The sequence below is a fragment of the Gallus gallus genome, chromosome 2 (assembly GCF_016699485.2).
Source record: "Gallus gallus isolate bGalGal1 chromosome 2, bGalGal1.mat.broiler.GRCg7b, whole genome shotgun sequence".
In the NCBI taxonomy this organism is placed as follows: Eukaryota; Metazoa; Chordata; class Aves; order Galliformes; family Phasianidae; genus Gallus; species Gallus gallus.
This window is the reverse complement of record NC_052533.1, coordinates 28,449,555-28,466,974: the sequence shown is the minus strand read 5'-3', so window position 1 is coordinate 28,466,974 and position 17,420 is coordinate 28,449,555. Positions and strand designations below refer to the sequence as shown.

Below are 17,420 nucleotides of genomic sequence, written 5' to 3'. Positions count from 1 at the left end.
AGCTGCTACCTACTGTGCCAGAGGCAGCAACTTAATGAAGAAAAGGTACCGTGCAGGCCTGTGATTCATTGTGATTAGAAATAACTGGAACATTGTGCACCTCTGGTGTTGACACCTCCGTTGACATCTTCCAGCTCATCTATCATTTCTGTTAGAGGCTGGACCAGGGACCATACTTTCTTTCTGTTCATACAGCACTCAGCACGTGAATGATGCACACTTTAACTTTAATTCTTTTCTCTTTTTAAAACAAATTAGTGGAAAACACAGTTGGTTCCCCTGCCCCGGTGTTCAATCTCTCATCAAATCAAGACTTTTAGGTGGACAACAGAGGAATACATACTGCTAAATTATGGCAAGAATAATTTTACACCATCTGTACAAATATTTGTACAACTTTCCAAACACCAAGTCAAGTTTCTTACATGAACAAGATGACAGATCACTACCAACTCTGATGTCGTGCACATACCAAACTTCATTCAGATGTCAAAGAAAAAAAACAGGTTCAAGTTGATTAGCTGCAGATTACATTCATTCATTATTCTCATAGTGAAAATATCCAGTAAAAAATAAAGAAGTACTTCTATTTTCAAAAAGAAATCTAAATCTACCAGATAGCCACAGCAAACAGGGAAGGGGAGGGGTGAAGATTACAGTAGTCACTTATGTGCAGTACAGGAAATAACAAAACAACAACTTCAGCTTTTTGATAACCTTAACAAGAAAGTGAAACCATTATATAGACACAGAATGCAACGAGAACTCATCCTAAATCCTAATCAAATCATACAAACAATCAAACAAGCATTAAACACCCACCATTTATTTTTGTCATTTTAATGAGAAATTAGGTGAATTTTTGTAATTAATGAATACAGCAGAAAACACTCGGGTGTTTTTTGGACACCAGAGAAGCCAGTAGTGCTACAAAACTCACTGAATAGAGTTCACCACACCAACTACTGAAGTCTTTAATAAAATTATTTAATCAGCTCAGAACAGCATTCTGATTCTGACCAGCTACTGAATACACCAACCTACTTCAAGATGGTGATTCTTGTAAGAAGAACAGTGAATATTTAAAGATGAAAACTGCAAACTTCTTATGGAAGGTAAATTTTCCTTCTGGTACACAGAGTATTCCTACTACTGGGAAACACTAAACTATGGAGATCTAGTATTCTGAAGTAGAGGATGCAGAAAGAAGATTCAGTCCTTTATAAACTTATCAAAGAAAAGCACTAGGGTTTGCACGGGGATCCTTTTGGTTCCTGTATCTATAGGTCAGCCAGACTCCCAGAATCTGAAAGGAAAAAACACAAAGATATTATTAAGCAGAGGGTCTCCCCCTTATCTTTCAAAAGTTTTACTAAACTTCTTTTAAATGTAAAATTCTGATAATGAATTTACAGCACGAGTGTAGGATATTCTACTATTGCTAAAATTGCACAACCCACACAACTTTCTTAATTAGAAAAAGAATGCTCCTTTCTTGGAAAGATCTATCTAGCAACACGGAAAAACTGTATCCAAAAATGCTAAAGGAGTATTTATAATAGAAGCATCTATTACTATTCTTTCCCCTCTTTAAATGATAAATATTTATAAACCTCTTTTTAGGATAATGATAAATAAAGTAATATCGTCCAAACTTTTCATTTTACAGCTACAGGTTAAGAATAAGGCTATTTTTCCAGTACATTTTCAAATTCTGTCCTTTTCTCTCTTCAGCTCCACACCTCATGTAGAGAAGCCTCAAATTTTTAGTAAATAAATGTGGGCAGAAGTGAGAGATGGGTTCTGCTTTAGGTGCTGTATCTTTTGCTGATGTAACAGCTACGGTCTGAAAACTGCACTACGCAGTAGGAGCAGAATTTTAACATGTTACAAAAGATCTGCTCTGAGGATTTTTATTCACTGATTGATAAAGCAAATATATATATATATATTTATGTATTTTAAACCTAATGCTTAAAGTATTCAGTCATCACCAAACTGTCTCTATGCAATACATGGGGCACCAAAGAAAATCCCTTCCTCCGCCAACCCCAAAAAACCCACAAAACCAACCTAAAAACAAAAAACTTGGAAGGACAGGGTGTGGAGCCCAAAGACCAGGGGAACAAACCAAAAGCAACAGCATGTCCATTACTTTTGGATAACAAAAACCCAAATGAGTTAGCTTTCTGCAAAATCTGCAGCACCACTTTTTAGTGAAGTATCTAGTCAATGGTTTGTAGTGTAAATAACAGAAAGCTGTAAACACTCCCAGCCCTGTTTTTGTCAGACTTCAACAAGCTGACAGCCTGAAAAACTTTGACCTAATTAGATTTGACTCCTGAGACAATACTGGGAGTTCCTGTAATAAAACCCCCAAACTTTAAGACTTTTTTTTTTAAAAAAAAAAAAAAAAGATGATGAGAAGAAAACACTCAGTTTTCTAATCTATTCATTTACCTCTGTGAAACTGAAGAAAAGTCCTATGCCTCCAACAAATCTGAGCACCATTCCAGAATATTCTTCTATTATCGGTGCACATGGCTGACACTGGTGACTTCTAAAACAATCCTGTAACGGATACAAACAGAGCATTGCATTCCATTTTCTGACGATGCTTCACTGATTGGCAGAATTTTGTTAGTTCTGTTGCAGACTGCAAACCATGGGCAAAACTTTAGGAATTTTAAGACTCCACAAAAGCAAGTACTGAAATGACAACAGAATACAACCTTGAAAGAGTGCTCTGCAATAAGTTTCCCAGTAAGTTAAGGAAGGACCTTAGGATCATTGTGACAACTAATTTACAGATTTGTTAAAAACCTCTGCCTTCAACTAGGAAAGAAATTACACATTTTGGAACAAACACGATGAGAGAAAGAACTTACAGAGGAGCAGGTTTCATTCGGATCAAAAAATCTGAATCCACAACAATTCAGATTTCTCTCAAGATCTGTTCTTGCACTTTTAGTGTTATTCCATCCCACCTCTAGAAGTTGACTCTGGAAGGCATAAGCAAACACATATTAATTGAACTGTTCTCTATCTCAGTGGAAACCAATATACTAGGCAAAGTAGATGATCCTTTCTTGCTGTCCTCACAAGAGTCAAAACAGGAGTTTTCCAAATATATCTCAAACACAAACCTTATTTGTGTCTGCCTATTCAATGGAAAGAAGTCATAAAACAAGAAACTGTTTTGCTTATCCAGTTTTGCTCCACCAATTATATAATATTTTGCAATTAAAACCTTCAGATCCCCATGTCTAACAAGATAATTTATTAAAAAATGACTTTAATATTCAAACAGTCTAGATAGCTAATGAGATTGCAACACCTAGCAGCAGCAAGTTTATGGTCATAACTCATTTTCTTTCAGTCTTCTTCCTAAACTTGACAAGGGCACTAGTAATGGGCCATGTGACTAATCCAACTGGGACTGCTCAGGTTTTAAACAAACCATTCTGTTACACGTAGAGGAAGTAGACCATTTTGTCACTATATTCTTGCCCCTTTTTATGCATTAAGGATTATTCTCCATACCCCAAAGAAGTTGTCTTTCTTTCCCACAGATATGGTCTGTACCTAATACAGTCATCACCTTGTCAATTACATAATAACAATTCAGTGGTTTTTATCACCTTTACATCATGATTACTGTAGATTTCATCAGTTTATTTGGAACTGATGAACACATGATATAGTTAAGATACTATGCTGCTACACTTGTGACCAAAAACCTAGACAGAAACTTTAAAACCAAAACAATTTTTAAAAGACAGCTGAAAGGCAGGGATTTAAGAGATGTGCGGACAATAAAATGTTATGCTATAGATTAACTGAGAAATCAGGAAGTATTTCTTACCTGCTGTTCCTTGTTCAGTGCCAAACAGGCACAGGAGACAGAAAACTGGACAATGAAGACTAGCAAAAGAATAATCATGTACTTGAAGCAGTAGTTAAAGATGCATTCTCAAAAATGTTGCTTACAGAATACATAATCATTGGATTACATCAGGTCATTCGAAACAAAAAAAAACCTACGGATAAATTCTGACTAGATGTGGAAAAGATTAAATTGTATCAAAGCAGAGGATGCTATTTATTTGGAGTCCACAATCAGAAAAAATAAGAATATTATCTGATTTAATCTTTTCTCTCATCTGCACAGAACAAGTTTGTTATGCAAGGCAGCATCACAGACTGCTTATGCAGTGTTGGTAGCACAAAGAGGGACAGCAAAGCACCATGCTGAGAAGGCCTGTGCTCATTTCTAATCTGAGGTCACAATTAAAAAGTAGGTATGAAAAGAAAGTGCTCACTGGCAGCACATATGAGTATGCATTCTTCTGCCAGCTCCAATCATTTCACTGTCTATATCATTGTCCTCCACTGTTAAACCACATTAGTAGTTCACATACTCTAGGTTGCTTTAGAGTTGAGTACACAATGAGAAGGATTTATGATACAGTGACTCACCTTAAAAGCTCTGAAAAAATTGAAGTATTTCAAAATTTTTAGAAAGGGAAGTGAATATTTCTGTCCTGAGAGTTTTTTGGTTTTTTTTTTTTTTTTTAAGTGAAGCTGGGAATTTATGTTTAATTTAGACTGCATTAGACCAAAACAAGACTGAATTTCTGCCTTCGATAACAGTCTTTGCCCACCCAAGCAGATTGTTCATAGAACTTGAACCAAGCTGTAATCCATGTAATACACTGAAGGATACAAAGAACAGCAACACTTGATGATGTTTCACCGCACCAATCAATCCAACTAAGGCAATGAAGAAGAGGAAGATGCCTACAGCAATTGCCACTCCAACAACTCTGAAACTAGAGATGAGGCCGAAGCCAATTCCCCATGCTGCAATTCCAATCAGCAGCAGGCTCACCAGCTGGAGGGAAGAGAAAACAAAGAGTTAGTCTGCATGTAGAAGAGGCTCAATCTACACACAACTACATTCTTTACATTAAAGCTGTTATCAGAAAGGTAGGATTCCTTCCAGCACAAAAAGAAGCAGCACAACCCTCAACAAACCAATTCTCCACTTCATCCTAGAGGTGACTTTAGTAGAGATGTTTTAAGGCACACATATTCTTCAACACTGTCAATGTGGAGTTGCTTTAACTTAGCCTATCTACAAGACAAGCTGTGCTGCATATAAGTGATTGACTAGAGACATTGAATTTGTGTGGATTATAATGAAATTGACAAATAAGGTAAAAATCATCAGCTTTAATTCATAGAACATAGAATGAAAATCCCAGATAAATTCTGAAATACACTATAGATAAAGAAAGCAGGGCTGCACCGCTCTGGACACAGAAAAGAGCACACTGCCAAAATTTACTGTAATCAGAAATACAGTTGCATTAATTTATTACAGAAGATTATGTATAGTTCATATATATGTGTGTGTGTGTCTGTGTGTGTGATATAACACAATAGTTAACAAGGTCATACAAATATATTTTTCAGATCTGTATCTCAAGGACTGCATGTCATGGAACAATAAAGGTGTCCTGTCTTTGCTACATAATTAGTCAGGAAAATAGCTCTGCTATGAAGTCAATCCTATTTCAATGCCCAAAGCACTCGTATGCTATTTCCTTCCTTTAGAAAATGGCATTCAGGGAAGGTAAGTGCAATCTGTCTCAGTTACTTTACTGGAATTTATTGTTTATGCAAGCAGGAAGCTCCAGCCTTTCCTGTTTCCATGCCAAAAACATAGACATCAAAAAAAAAAAAAAAAAATCTAACATGAAAAGCTACAAAGAAACTTGCAGTGAGTTACAGCAGGAGGCAAGCAGCAGACAAAGCCAACCCAGATGACCAACACACAAGATGCCTAATGCTCTCATTCAAACCAGTCAGACTCACGCACAACGTTATCTATTACATTCTGTTACATAGCATCAATTCAACTCGGGGGGTTAAAATTTACATGAGCCTGACCTCACCAGAAAATACCCAGAAGTTGTATCATTATCAAAACCAGTATGTGCTCAGTTTAGTCCAACTCCATGATTTTACTCCACAACAAATACAGAGCAAGCATTTACGCTTGCTCGCTGGCTTCTGTCCAAACAAGATGTATGACATTTTACTGCTTATCCAGAGGGATTTATTTTTTTTTTTTAAGTAAATGTCCAGCTTAGCCATCATTTCAGTTTGTTTACCCTACAGCAAGGCACTTTTCTTGGTTTCAACACAAGACAGGCAAGGATGTATTTTTCAGCTACAGTACCTTTCAGAAGGCTGGTCTGTGTAATGCTGCTTTTGAAACATGGAAATCTTAGAGAACATCAAGGAAGTTGTAAAACGAGCTGTGATGCTCATCAAGATCAAAACACAGTGGGTGTTTTCTTCCACTGCTGTTCAAAGAGGACAACACCTCAGAAAAGTTTTTACAAAAAGCCAGTAATCCTCAGGAGAAATTTAAGACAGGCTACAAGAATATAAGGGTATTTGCAAGGGTATTTGCCATACCTACAACTTCTTTTCACCACATGAAGAGACAAAAGCATGGCATCAAAGTCAAGGACATTTTCCAATAATAAGTATAGTTTTAGGATTAACTCACATTAGTTCTGTTTCTCCTAAACAAAAAGCCTTAATCATCACATTCAGTGAAAACCAGAACACTGTGCCAAGTTTTTATGAATCTAAACTACAGGGAAGAGGAAGGAAAACAACAAAGCAGCCTTGGCTCCAACACAGACAGATTTTCTGATTGTATGCAGCACAGGGCTATGAACTGCATAATGTTATTGCTAAAAATTAGCTTTGCTAATCAGTTAAGATCTATCTGTCCTGATCTATGCCCATTCACTTTATTGCATTGTCTGATACTGCTGGGAAGAGTTATCTTGCTACATAAGCGTCAGAAGTGAAGAACAAAAGAAATCACATAACTCAATTTCCAATCAGAAAGGGCTGAGTCAGGCTGGTCGGGGCCCTGAGCAACCAGATCTAGCTGCAGATATCTCCGTTCATTGCAGGAGGGTTGGACCAGATGACCTCTGTGTGTCCCTTCCATCCCAAATGTTTCTATAATTCTACACCTCTTACTTCGCATCAGTTTCAAAGCACTGAACTCACACTGCCACCACACAGCTCTTGAAGGAGTTGTCTCAAGAAGAATCTCAAAATGCATCACATTTCAATTTATTTCACAGAGAAAAGCAGAAAAAGCAGGAAAAGCATCTCCTAAACACTTTTATCAAGGCTTCTTTCTGCTGTCTCAGCTATGCTTGAAAATATGTATGTTCAGATCTTTGTTCAGTTATTTGTTAAGTCTAAAAGGATTAAATCAATTTTATTCTTCCAAGCATCAAAATCAGAACCAAAATCCATGCCGAAAATATCTGTTAGACACATGCAGTGTTGGAGCAGCAATGTAACAGTTCTGGGTGCTGTTAATTCCCTCAGCTTCCATTGCTCAAAAGACATGTACATGGAATTAAGGTGTGTGACATCAGAAGTTATTACTGTGACTCTCTTTCCCAAAAAACTTTTCTGGTAGAAAGAGTTATGTGCTAAATCTAAAACTGCCACAGTTTTAAGGTTTTATACTCTCTTCGAGAACAGTAATTTTCTACTCCTATAGGAAGTTGATGTCCAGTTCCTTAAAACATCTGGAAACTCATTACGATCACAGGTCCGTGTCACTGGGCTCTGGCTGGCAAGCAATGTAAAAGTTCATCCAGTCAGTCACACATCGCATGGATCAAAGCCACTATTGACTACTCTACTTCTGGCCACTTGAAAATGTGCAAAACTGACCTTGTATTTTAAAACTGAAATGGAGACAGAAAGCCATTTTTCAAAATAGATTTAGGATTAAGCTTGTGCCTCCTTCTGCATGCTGAAAGAAAGATGACATAAATGGTTGTTATCCCTTCGTTTTCAGGCTTGGCTTGACACTCAGAATCACCCCTTCTGGTTTCTCATCACCTGGTCAACAGGTGGCTGCCAAGCAAACATCAGACAAGCAGGTCAACAGTTACCAATTTGGACTGCAAGCGTAATTAATTGCTCAGATGCAGATCTTCAAGAAATAAACTCCATCTTGTAAACTGAGTGTTTCAACTCTTTTCTCCCCAAGGCCCACCCCAGAAGAATAAAAGTGTTTTTCCCTGTTATTCATTGCTTAACAGAATGAACAATACAGATACGTAGTTTTGTAGCGCCATTTCATAGCAGCAGCTTTGGGAGACTACTTTCAGACAAAATAATGCCATCCTTGGAAACTGGAAACAAAAGTTTCCAATAAGTTTTCCAATCTACATTTCCAAGGTAGATGAAATGCCATTTCATCGACATAAATCTTAGGTTATGTGAAACTACCCTTCATTAATGATGTTTCAAATATTTGCCTAGTAAACCTACCAGAAATAGATCAAATCACAGTCCAGTTTTTACTGAATACAACCAGAATCCATTTTCCCAGTGTTCTCATTGGTAAGCTGAGCAAGTATAGATTGGAAAAATGGGATGGACTGTACAACTGATGGACTGCTGAGTTAAAGGCTAGTCCTGGATGGCTCAGCATCCAGTTGGAAGCCGGTAAGGGGGTTCATAGAGGGGCCAATATTATTCAGTATCTTCATTGACAACTTGAGCAGTGAGATGGAGTGAATCCTCAGAAAATCAGTGGGTGATACTGAAAAAGAAAGAGCAACCAACTCTTCAAGTAGCAGAGGTTCAGTTCAGACAGACCTGATGAACTTGAGAAGTGAGCCAAGAGAAATCTCACAAAGTGCAAAATTCTGCACTGGGATTGCATCTGTGCATCTTGGGAACAGACTGGCTGAGCAGCCTCGCTGAGATAGAGCTGCAGATCACACAGACTGCCAAGTGTGGGATGGGAATGGGAGCCAAGAGTCTGCTTTTGCCACAAAGGGAAAGCCAAGAGGAGTGGGATCAAAGGAACCTCACACTGCAGCTTCACCAGCATGAAGTACTGCATCCTATTTCAAACCTCCCAGATCAAAAAGGAAGGGGAGAACCTGTAAAGGGTCACCAAGTAGCTCGGAGCTTTGGGGGTGATGTCTGAAAATCATGTGATGGAGTTGGGTTTGTTCAGTCTCACAAAGAGGTAGCAGTTCAAGGGTAACCTAATAGCAGCTGAAAATGAAGCAGCATAGCAAAAAACAATGGAGGCAAACTTTTCTCAGGACTGACTGACAGGAAAACAAGTGCAACAGCCACAGGGTAATGGCTTGAAAGGTTCTGGACATCAGGGAAAGAAAAAAAAAATTTGCAAGTTAGTTTGGTGCTTCTCAAAGGTGCTGTTCTCAAAGGTTCTCAAGAGTCAGGTAGATAATCGCTGGGAATCCAGCATTGCTCACAGTTCTGTCCAGAGTAGATGAGCTCCGAAATTGCTCCCAGCCAATGCTCCCACACCACCACTGGCTGCTCACCAGAAGTCTCACCAGAAGGATAGGGGCCATATTTAGCACCGACCAAGGACTATTCTGAACCACTTAATTAAATAGAGATGGCAACCACCTCCTAAAACGCTGTCCTCTTTCCTTTCCTCTTCTTACAAACTGTCCTCAATAAAAGAGAAATGAATGATTCTTCAGAAGTACTTACACACTGATATAAATGGTCCCATCCACCTAAGGCAAGTTTACATAGGGAGTAAACAGGCATGAAGAGCAGAAGAACGTATTACGATCTCAAACTAGTGATAGCTGTCTCATGAAGATGCTACAGGCACATACTGTCCTCAAACTGGAAAAAACAGAGCCAGTGGAAGCGTGTGGATAGTTAACAGCAGCACTCTGAATTGCAAACCCTCGACTGCTATATAGTAACTTCACCAATACAAACTCCAGCAACCTTGTTTAAAAATGCACGCACAAGCAAAGGCTTAGCATAATCCAATATATTACTCATTCATTTGAAATTAAGTAAATGCTTTCCTGGAGCAGAGCTCCAGGCATCATGAGCCCTAGGAGAAGTGCAGTAGTTTTCACTATGAGGTAAATACTTTTTTCTATGGAGTCTGAAGAAGATAATTAAGAAAACAAAGCATATTGCCTATAGATGAGATGTTACTCTCATGTCAGCATCTCCATAGGAGAGGTTTTAGGGACTGTAAATTCAAGATCAGCGGAAGGGATCAGACTCCATTTCAAGCATCTTTCATTACATATTAATGTGGGGTTTTTTTTAGTTATATGTACACATATATACATATATGTCACACTTAAAAGATATTGCACGTTACGAGAATTTGTCATCATCTTCACTTTTAGATGGGTTTAAAAATAGTAATTTATAGAGTTGTCTGGGCTTCCTTTTCCCTTACAAATATTCTAAAGGCTAATGCCTTAATTGTGTTAACAGTAAGTTAACAGGAGAAGAGGACCGGCAAACTCATGATGACTTCAGCTCCTGTCACAAATAATTTCTTCTTCATCTATAAGTTGTTACTTTGAAATATCTCTGATGTTCAAGTTCTCCTGTACCCGTGGTTGCTCATTTGCCCCTCTACTACACTGAATAAAAGTATTTCTCATCACGCTTATCCCTTGTGTACTTTTCCACAAGGTTACAGTCCGTGTTACAAAAAGAAGCCAAGATACAGAGAAATGACTTCACTCAACCACATCACCAACAGACAATTCCGATGCCCAAAACAGCTCCTCCTTCCCTCAATGGCATGCCATAAACAAATGTGCTACTTTGACTGACTAGCAACTTCTCAGCACTTCATCTAGATCAGACTGCTTGCTTGCTAGGAAGCAAGTCATATACAGAATTTAGTGCTTGAGGTGTTTCCTTGTAGCCTCAGCCCAAGAAGGAGTTTATAAAGACTACATCTTGGAACTTAAATTTCAAGAATTATAGCCTCAGCACTTCTGGGTAAGGAGATTATAAAGCATTCACACTGCTATCAGCAAAAGAAATATTTAGAGGAGAACAGTCAGGCTGCATATGGAACAGGAACTAAAATAAGAGAGGTTGCACGCACTGACATCCAACCTGCCTAACCCCTCTCTCCGTACATGAATTCATATTCTCAACACCTATCTTAAAGGGAGCTTCAGAATTTAAACCTCAATTGGTATTGATTTTGAAGTCAGATTTCTACCACACTCCAACTTACTCAATCATTTCTGTACAGAAATAGAGAATCTAGAAAATAATTTCTGTGGTCCCTTGCACTTCATCTGTTAATATAGCAGGCAGCACAATGTTCATCTCTAACAAAATAAGACTGAGACTGATTTCTATCACAATTGCAAGCTATCCAATCTGTAAGCAACTTTACCTCCTCGCAGTACTTCTTCAGCTTTATCAAAAGCAAAGCTGGGGCTGAGCACCCTCCAAAAGATTTCCAATAGAAAGCAGAATCTTTCACCTTCCTGAGACTTATTTAAGTGGGGAACAATCAGCAGTCTGGTTACTGAACAGCTGGAAGGACGTGATGTGGAGCAACATCTATGTGAAAGGCAACATTCCTGTCTCTTATCTCAGAACCCTGTTCCTGTGGTTGAATGGCTGAGTACAGAGTTCTCCATGCTATGGGACAATAATTATTATCAAATTATTGTTGATCACATAACAAGCTTCTTAAATGTTAAAATAGCAATGAGATTTAACCTATTTTGTACTCCACAGGTTTTAGAAGTTGAAGCCTTGAAGCTGTGTGGCGGGAACAGTTATCAGCCACAATGTTTACTTATTTACTTTGAGATGGGAAATGTTTTGAGGAAGCCCCGCCATCTCACAGATCCTTCTTCTAAACACGGCTCTCCCTCAACCTGAAAATAGCAGTAACTGATCAATGATTTAAGCTACAATTAATGATTTAGGGCTACTTCTGAACAGTCCAAGGGCTTCTCTAATCCGTGCTTGTTTTAAATTATGATCGTGTCTACTTGCACTGCTAGAATGGCTGAAAATATCAGTGATATCGAGCCATGCCTTGTTCCATGTAACCTTCTCCTCCTGCACCCTGCCATTCTCCAGTTCTGTCATTAAGCATGCTCAGCCTTCCTGGCTCCAGCTGCAGCACTCTGTACAAGGTAAGTGTAAAAACAAAGCCCGCTCACACTTGATCTGGAAACCCAATACACGTCTAATTTCCAACCATGCTGCCACAAATGGCTGTCATTTTGGATACCAACTGACACACAGCACAACTGAGAGTGCTTCCTGACAAAATGTTCTGTTATTATTTTTTGCTGTAGTCACTCTTTTGTATTCTGAAGCACGACCACAGAAACCTTCCCAAAAAGCCAACAAAAACAAACAGAGTAAGTCCACGTGACCAACGCTGGCCTCTTCTGGCACGTGCTTGGGAGCTTCCTCACCGCTGCCTGATTTGCACATCAAGAATAGATGGCACAGCTCATAGTGCTGCCTTCACCATGTCCTTGGAAAAAGCAGAGGCAGCTCCAAGGCAAGCAAACCTGTGTGCTGAGCACCCAGCGGGGACAAGGAGTCAGCCAACCCAACATGGGCTGGCACTGGGGCAAGCTCTTGGCACTGCACTCTGAAACACAGACTGGAGATGCCAGGCACAGCTGCCCAAATCCGGGACTTTTTCTCCTCATCTGTGCATATTTACATAATGCAAGGAAAGTGATCTTGACAAAGGTGACAGGTAGCATGAACAGAGCAATAACTGCACTGAGAGAACAGACAGCAATGGGAGTGGGGAAAAAGAAAGAAAAAACTTGAATTCCAATAGTTTGAAATGATGCAAAGAACAGTGCACTGAATAGGCAGGCTAGAAACAAGTTCAGAGAACAAAGTACTGTAAAAGATAAATGACTTTAATAAGGTTCTTTCTAATGTTATAAGGAAATAAGGATGCTCTTATGGCACTAACTCTGTGGTACTAAAAATATACATAATTTTAACCATATGTTTTACTTTAAATCAAATAGCCACTTCTAGGTTTAAGAAAAAGTGGAAGCCTGCTCATCAAAACAGAGGAAAATATGTGATGTTTGCTGCTGCAGGAAGAATTAAGTGGCTGCTCTGGTGATAAAAGCAGCACCTACCAACCAAATGAACTGCCAGTATTTTTTTTTAATCTTTAATTTGAATACATTTAATCTTGTGGCCCAGCTACCATTCCCATCTTTCATCACTTGCCAGGACATGGGAATTTCCCTTTTCTTTCTGAGAATCTGATTTGAAATAAGATATCAACAGTTGACACTTGAACAGAATTACTCAAGTCTTCCTTGGGAGGAACACTGTCTGCTTACGGAAATCCTTGTCTGAGTAAAGTGAGCAAATATTTGTGAGGCCAGCAAGGACCAGGGTTCTTATACCTGGAAGACAATCATAGAATGGCTTAGATTGGAGGAGGCCTTAAAGACTATCTACTTCCAAACCCTCTGCCATGGACAGGGCTGCCACCCACCAGCTCAGGCTGCCCAGGTTTCCATCCAACCTGGCCTTGAACTCCACCAGGAATGGGACATCCACAGCTTCTCCAGACAGCCAGGGCCTCACCACCCTCTGAGTAAAGATTTTTTTCCTAAGATAAAAGTCCCCTCTTTTAGATTAAAGCCATTCCCTCCTGTCCTATCATTATCAGATCATGTAGCAAGTCAGTCCCCCTCCTGCTTGTAAGTCCTCCTTAAGTATTGGAAGATTGCAATAATGTCTCCTAAGAGCCTTCTCTTCTCCAAGCTTAACAAACCCAACTCCCACAACCCTTCTTCACAGGAGAGGTGCTCCAGCTCCCTGATCACCATGGCCTTCCTCTGGACGGGCTACAACAGTTCCACACGCCCTCTGTACTGAGGGCCCCAGGCCTGGGCTCAGTACTCCAGGTGAGGCCTTACAAGGGCAGAGTAGAGAGGGATGCTCACCTCCCTCACCCTGCTGGCCACTGCTCTTTTGATGCAGCCGAGGATACTGTTGGCCTTCCAGGTTGCAAGCACACACTGCTGACTCAAGTCCAGTTTTTTGTCATCAGGATGCCCAAGTCCTTCAGAGAAGGGGTGCTCTCAGTGAGTTCTTCTCCCAGTCTGTACTCCTATCTCAGATGGCCTCAACCCAAGTGTAACACCTTGCACATAGCCTTGGTTAAATCTCATTAGGTTCTTGTGTGCCCACTTTTTGATTATGTCCAGGTCCCTCTGGATGGCATCTCTCCCCTCTACTGTGTCAACAAATAGAAGAGAGATAAGAAGGCTTCAGTTATGCATGTATCCTTGAAAGCTGCTGAACTCTGTGGGCAGCCATTTTGAACAGTTTGCACTGGTCTGCCGTTCAAAGGGAAATAAGAATATGATCAACTACATAAAGATAAAATTGCTCAGATACCCAAAACTAGTACTTGTATGCAGACAAACATCTCTTCCACTTAGAACCTAATTCCAGAAATGTATTTCACTTTACGCATACTAAGTCAACAGCCTCAGTTATTTTTCTGTACTCTTTTTGTACACGAGGAACCATATGAAGTCAGCAAGACTCAGCATAGATACCAGACGTGTTCATTCAAGACAAATTTAAAAATGGAATCAGAGCCTAAGGATATTTAGACCAAAGAAGAATCAAAAGGCATCAGCCAGCAAATATCATCTGAAAGGAAAGGTAAGTGAGCAATTAGGTTAGCTGCTTTCTGGTTTCTTGCCTTAAACCAGTAACTGATTAATTACTGCCAGAACACATATTTTCCTTGGTGTACCACCATAAAAAGTAGATAAGGACAGCATCAACAAGATCAGGCTCCCATATCCTGATTTGTTGTTTTGAAACCCAAGATACTCTAGGAGTATTAAAAAAAAGAAGAAAAAAAGAAAAAAAAGCAGAATACAAATTGCAACCCCTGACATTAGTTCTGAGGGATAATTCATTCCAAGCACGTGACACAGGCACAAATCAATGCTAGCAGAAAAAAAAACACTCAAGCATTACCTAACCAAGCTTCTATGTCCCTCACTGGTCTTCCCACCAATTATTGCTGTGAATTACTGTTGTTTATAAAGATGAACTTCTTGTTCTGGTGGTCTTCTGCATGTTTTTCCTGCTTGGAAAAACCCAATCGTTGCATTGTCAGGGTTTTCTTTAGCCCAGAAACAGAGAAGTCCAATTCTCCACAAGATCAATTCCTCCAGGCTTACTAAACATTTCATGTGTTATTTCTGCAACTCAGAAATGAGAAGGGTTCATCTTGAATTTGCCTGTCCTTAATAGGTGACACAAGAAATAACAGGTGGATGTTCTAGTTATTCTGATTCAAAGTCATTCCTTCCTCTTGGAAAAGCATATGTTATATGCATGGAAAAATACCAAGTGACACCCACAAAGTAAATTCTGCTCAGAGACATCAGGCAAGATTTAGGTCATAGGTGCACTGTGCAGGTATTACAAAGAGAAGTATGGAAGTCTCAGGGATCAGATCACAACTTCTTGAGGATAAATATGCTCAAAAGACCTACCAACTCCTTTTGATCTGGTTAATTTTTGGCTGTAAGAACAAGCGATGATATACTTCAAAAAAAAAAAAAAACAGAAAAAAAACCAGAAAAAAAAAACAGAAAAAAAAACCAATACCCACTGACCACAACATTTCAAAATGAGATTTGTGTACGCATTATGTTAGAAAGAACCATCTGGATTTCTTTCAACCTTCTGTCACTCAAGAAGTACCATTAAAAAAAAAAGAAAAAAAAAAGGAAAAGGAAAAAAAGACTTTTTCATTATCTCTGGTTTGTTTGAAAGACAAATCAGGGTGGAACAATCCTTCACCTTGAGGAGTCTACATATGCTAAGCTTACCTGCAACAAATGAGGCCATGCCTACCTGTCCCCTCTGCTCTGGCGAGGGCTGGCATGGGCAATGCACAGCGTTACAGAGATCCTGAGTGACTTCCAGCAGGTAAGGTGGGCACACTATGAATCTCCAGAGACTTTTTTAGGGACATCCTCTGTTCTGTAAGCTCCTCCAAGCAATACATGCAACAGCACAGCCTCTGCCATGCTAAAGGGTTTTGTTCTGCTCTTTCCCAGGGCAATGTATTTAAAATACAAGGTGATGCTCATTAATAAGCAACTCTGGCTTCAACGCAGGCACTTCTACATCCATTCATGCCCTGTCCTGGGGATTACCATCAGGTCCAATAACTGCTATCTATGAGAACTGTTTGTTCTGATGAACAGTGATAAGACCTGCCCGCTTTCCTGCCTTACTTTCATGAGGGGATCAGGCTGCTATCAGGAAAGCACAGGCACTGCCTGCCAGCCCCGGCTCACCCAATTTCAGTGCTGTGCATCGCTCCCAAGCACGGTTGTCCAACACAGGGCTGCCAGCAGGAACCATCAGAGGACATATTACCTTTCCAGAAGTGCTGCAATAGGAAGCCATTACACGTAGCCCTGTTTCTTTCTATTTCTGTGCCATTTGAAAACAGATAAAGAGAAAAAAAAAAAATGCCTACACTGCAATTGGAGATTTTACAGTTTTCTATCGAAAATACACCCTGAAACTCACCCAGAAGAAAGCAGGCATCTACCTTTGGGCAGGAGCTTCCCAGAAAATGGGTTATGTCAGCCCACAGCAGCAAGGCGGGCAGGCACGGCGCTCACCTCCCGCTGCAAGGCGTGTCCTGACCCCACTCAGCCCCTTTGTGCGGCTCGGCGAGCCCGCGCGGGGCTCCCTGCAGAGAAGCACTTGTTTCAAACCCTCTGAGCAACGGACCCACTCCCGCCCGCTCACGCCGGGATTCCCCCTCTGCAGAGCCGAGCGGGGCCTGGCGGGCTGGAGGCCGCCCGGCCTGGGCTGAGCTCTGGATTTCGATCCCGGAGAGCCGCGTCCCCGCGGCGACAAACCCGAGGCAGCCACCTCCCTCCTACCCCGACCCACGCACCGTATAGAGCAGGTTGAGGGCGCACAGGCAGTTCTTGGAGCAGGCGAAGCCGCCGCACACCATCGTGCCGCCGCCGGGAGCCTCACCGCGGGAGCCCGCCGCCGCTCCGCCCCCGCCGCCGGCAGCAGGTGTGCGGGGCCCCGCGCCGCCCCCTCTGGTTGGCCGCTCCCGGGTAAAGGTAAAGAGATGGAAATGACGCGAGGAGCGGGCTGGGAGGCGGCGGCTCTCCTCTGGGGCTGGGCTCCGCCGCCTGCCCACCCCCAGCCAGGCTGACGGGGCTCGGCCCCCGCGGCGGGACCTGGGAGGGGGATGGTGGAGAGATGCCCCCTCGCCGTGCCCTCAGAGGGGGCGAAGGGAGGCTCTCAGTCACCTGAGGGCAATGCGGGGAGATCTGGCATCTCCTCAGCCATTTTGTTGTTTGGGAAACTGTGGAGATCCCTCCCTCCCTTTTCCGTATCTACCTTTGATGGCTTAATTCCTTGTGTAATCAAAAAGAATTACTCGGGGATTTGTTTTCCCGGTGCATTTCAGTATTACAAGCAGTTTGTCTGTATATTTCTTATTA

At 40.9% G+C, this 17,420-nt stretch overlaps 1 protein-coding gene across 3 annotated transcripts; it reads right to left on the bottom strand.

Annotated features, from left to right (window-relative positions):
* Positions 1-210: 210 nt before the first annotated feature.
* On the bottom strand, positions 211-16,958 carry TSPAN13 (tetraspanin 13). Of its 3 annotated transcripts, none has more exons than NM_001199612.2 (6): positions 16,856-16,958; positions 4,727-4,894; positions 3,866-3,946; positions 2,889-3,002; positions 2,461-2,571; positions 211-1,306 (listed from the first exon to the last, which is right to left on the bottom strand). In NM_001199612.2, exons 1-6 carry the CDS (start codon positions 16,916-16,918, stop codon positions 1,232-1,234), a joined length of 612 nt encoding a protein of 203 aa, NP_001186541.1. In that variant the 5' UTR covers positions 16,919-16,958; the 3' UTR covers positions 211-1,231. The 3 variants fall into 3 exon arrangements, with proteins under 3 accessions (NP_001186541.1, XP_015136896.1, XP_040537275.1); XM_015281410.4 differs by lacking the exon at positions 16,856-16,958 and adding an exon at positions 16,480-16,789; XM_040681341.2 differs by lacking the exon at positions 16,856-16,958 and adding an exon at positions 11,288-11,367.
* Positions 16,959-17,420: the final 462 nt, after the last annotated feature.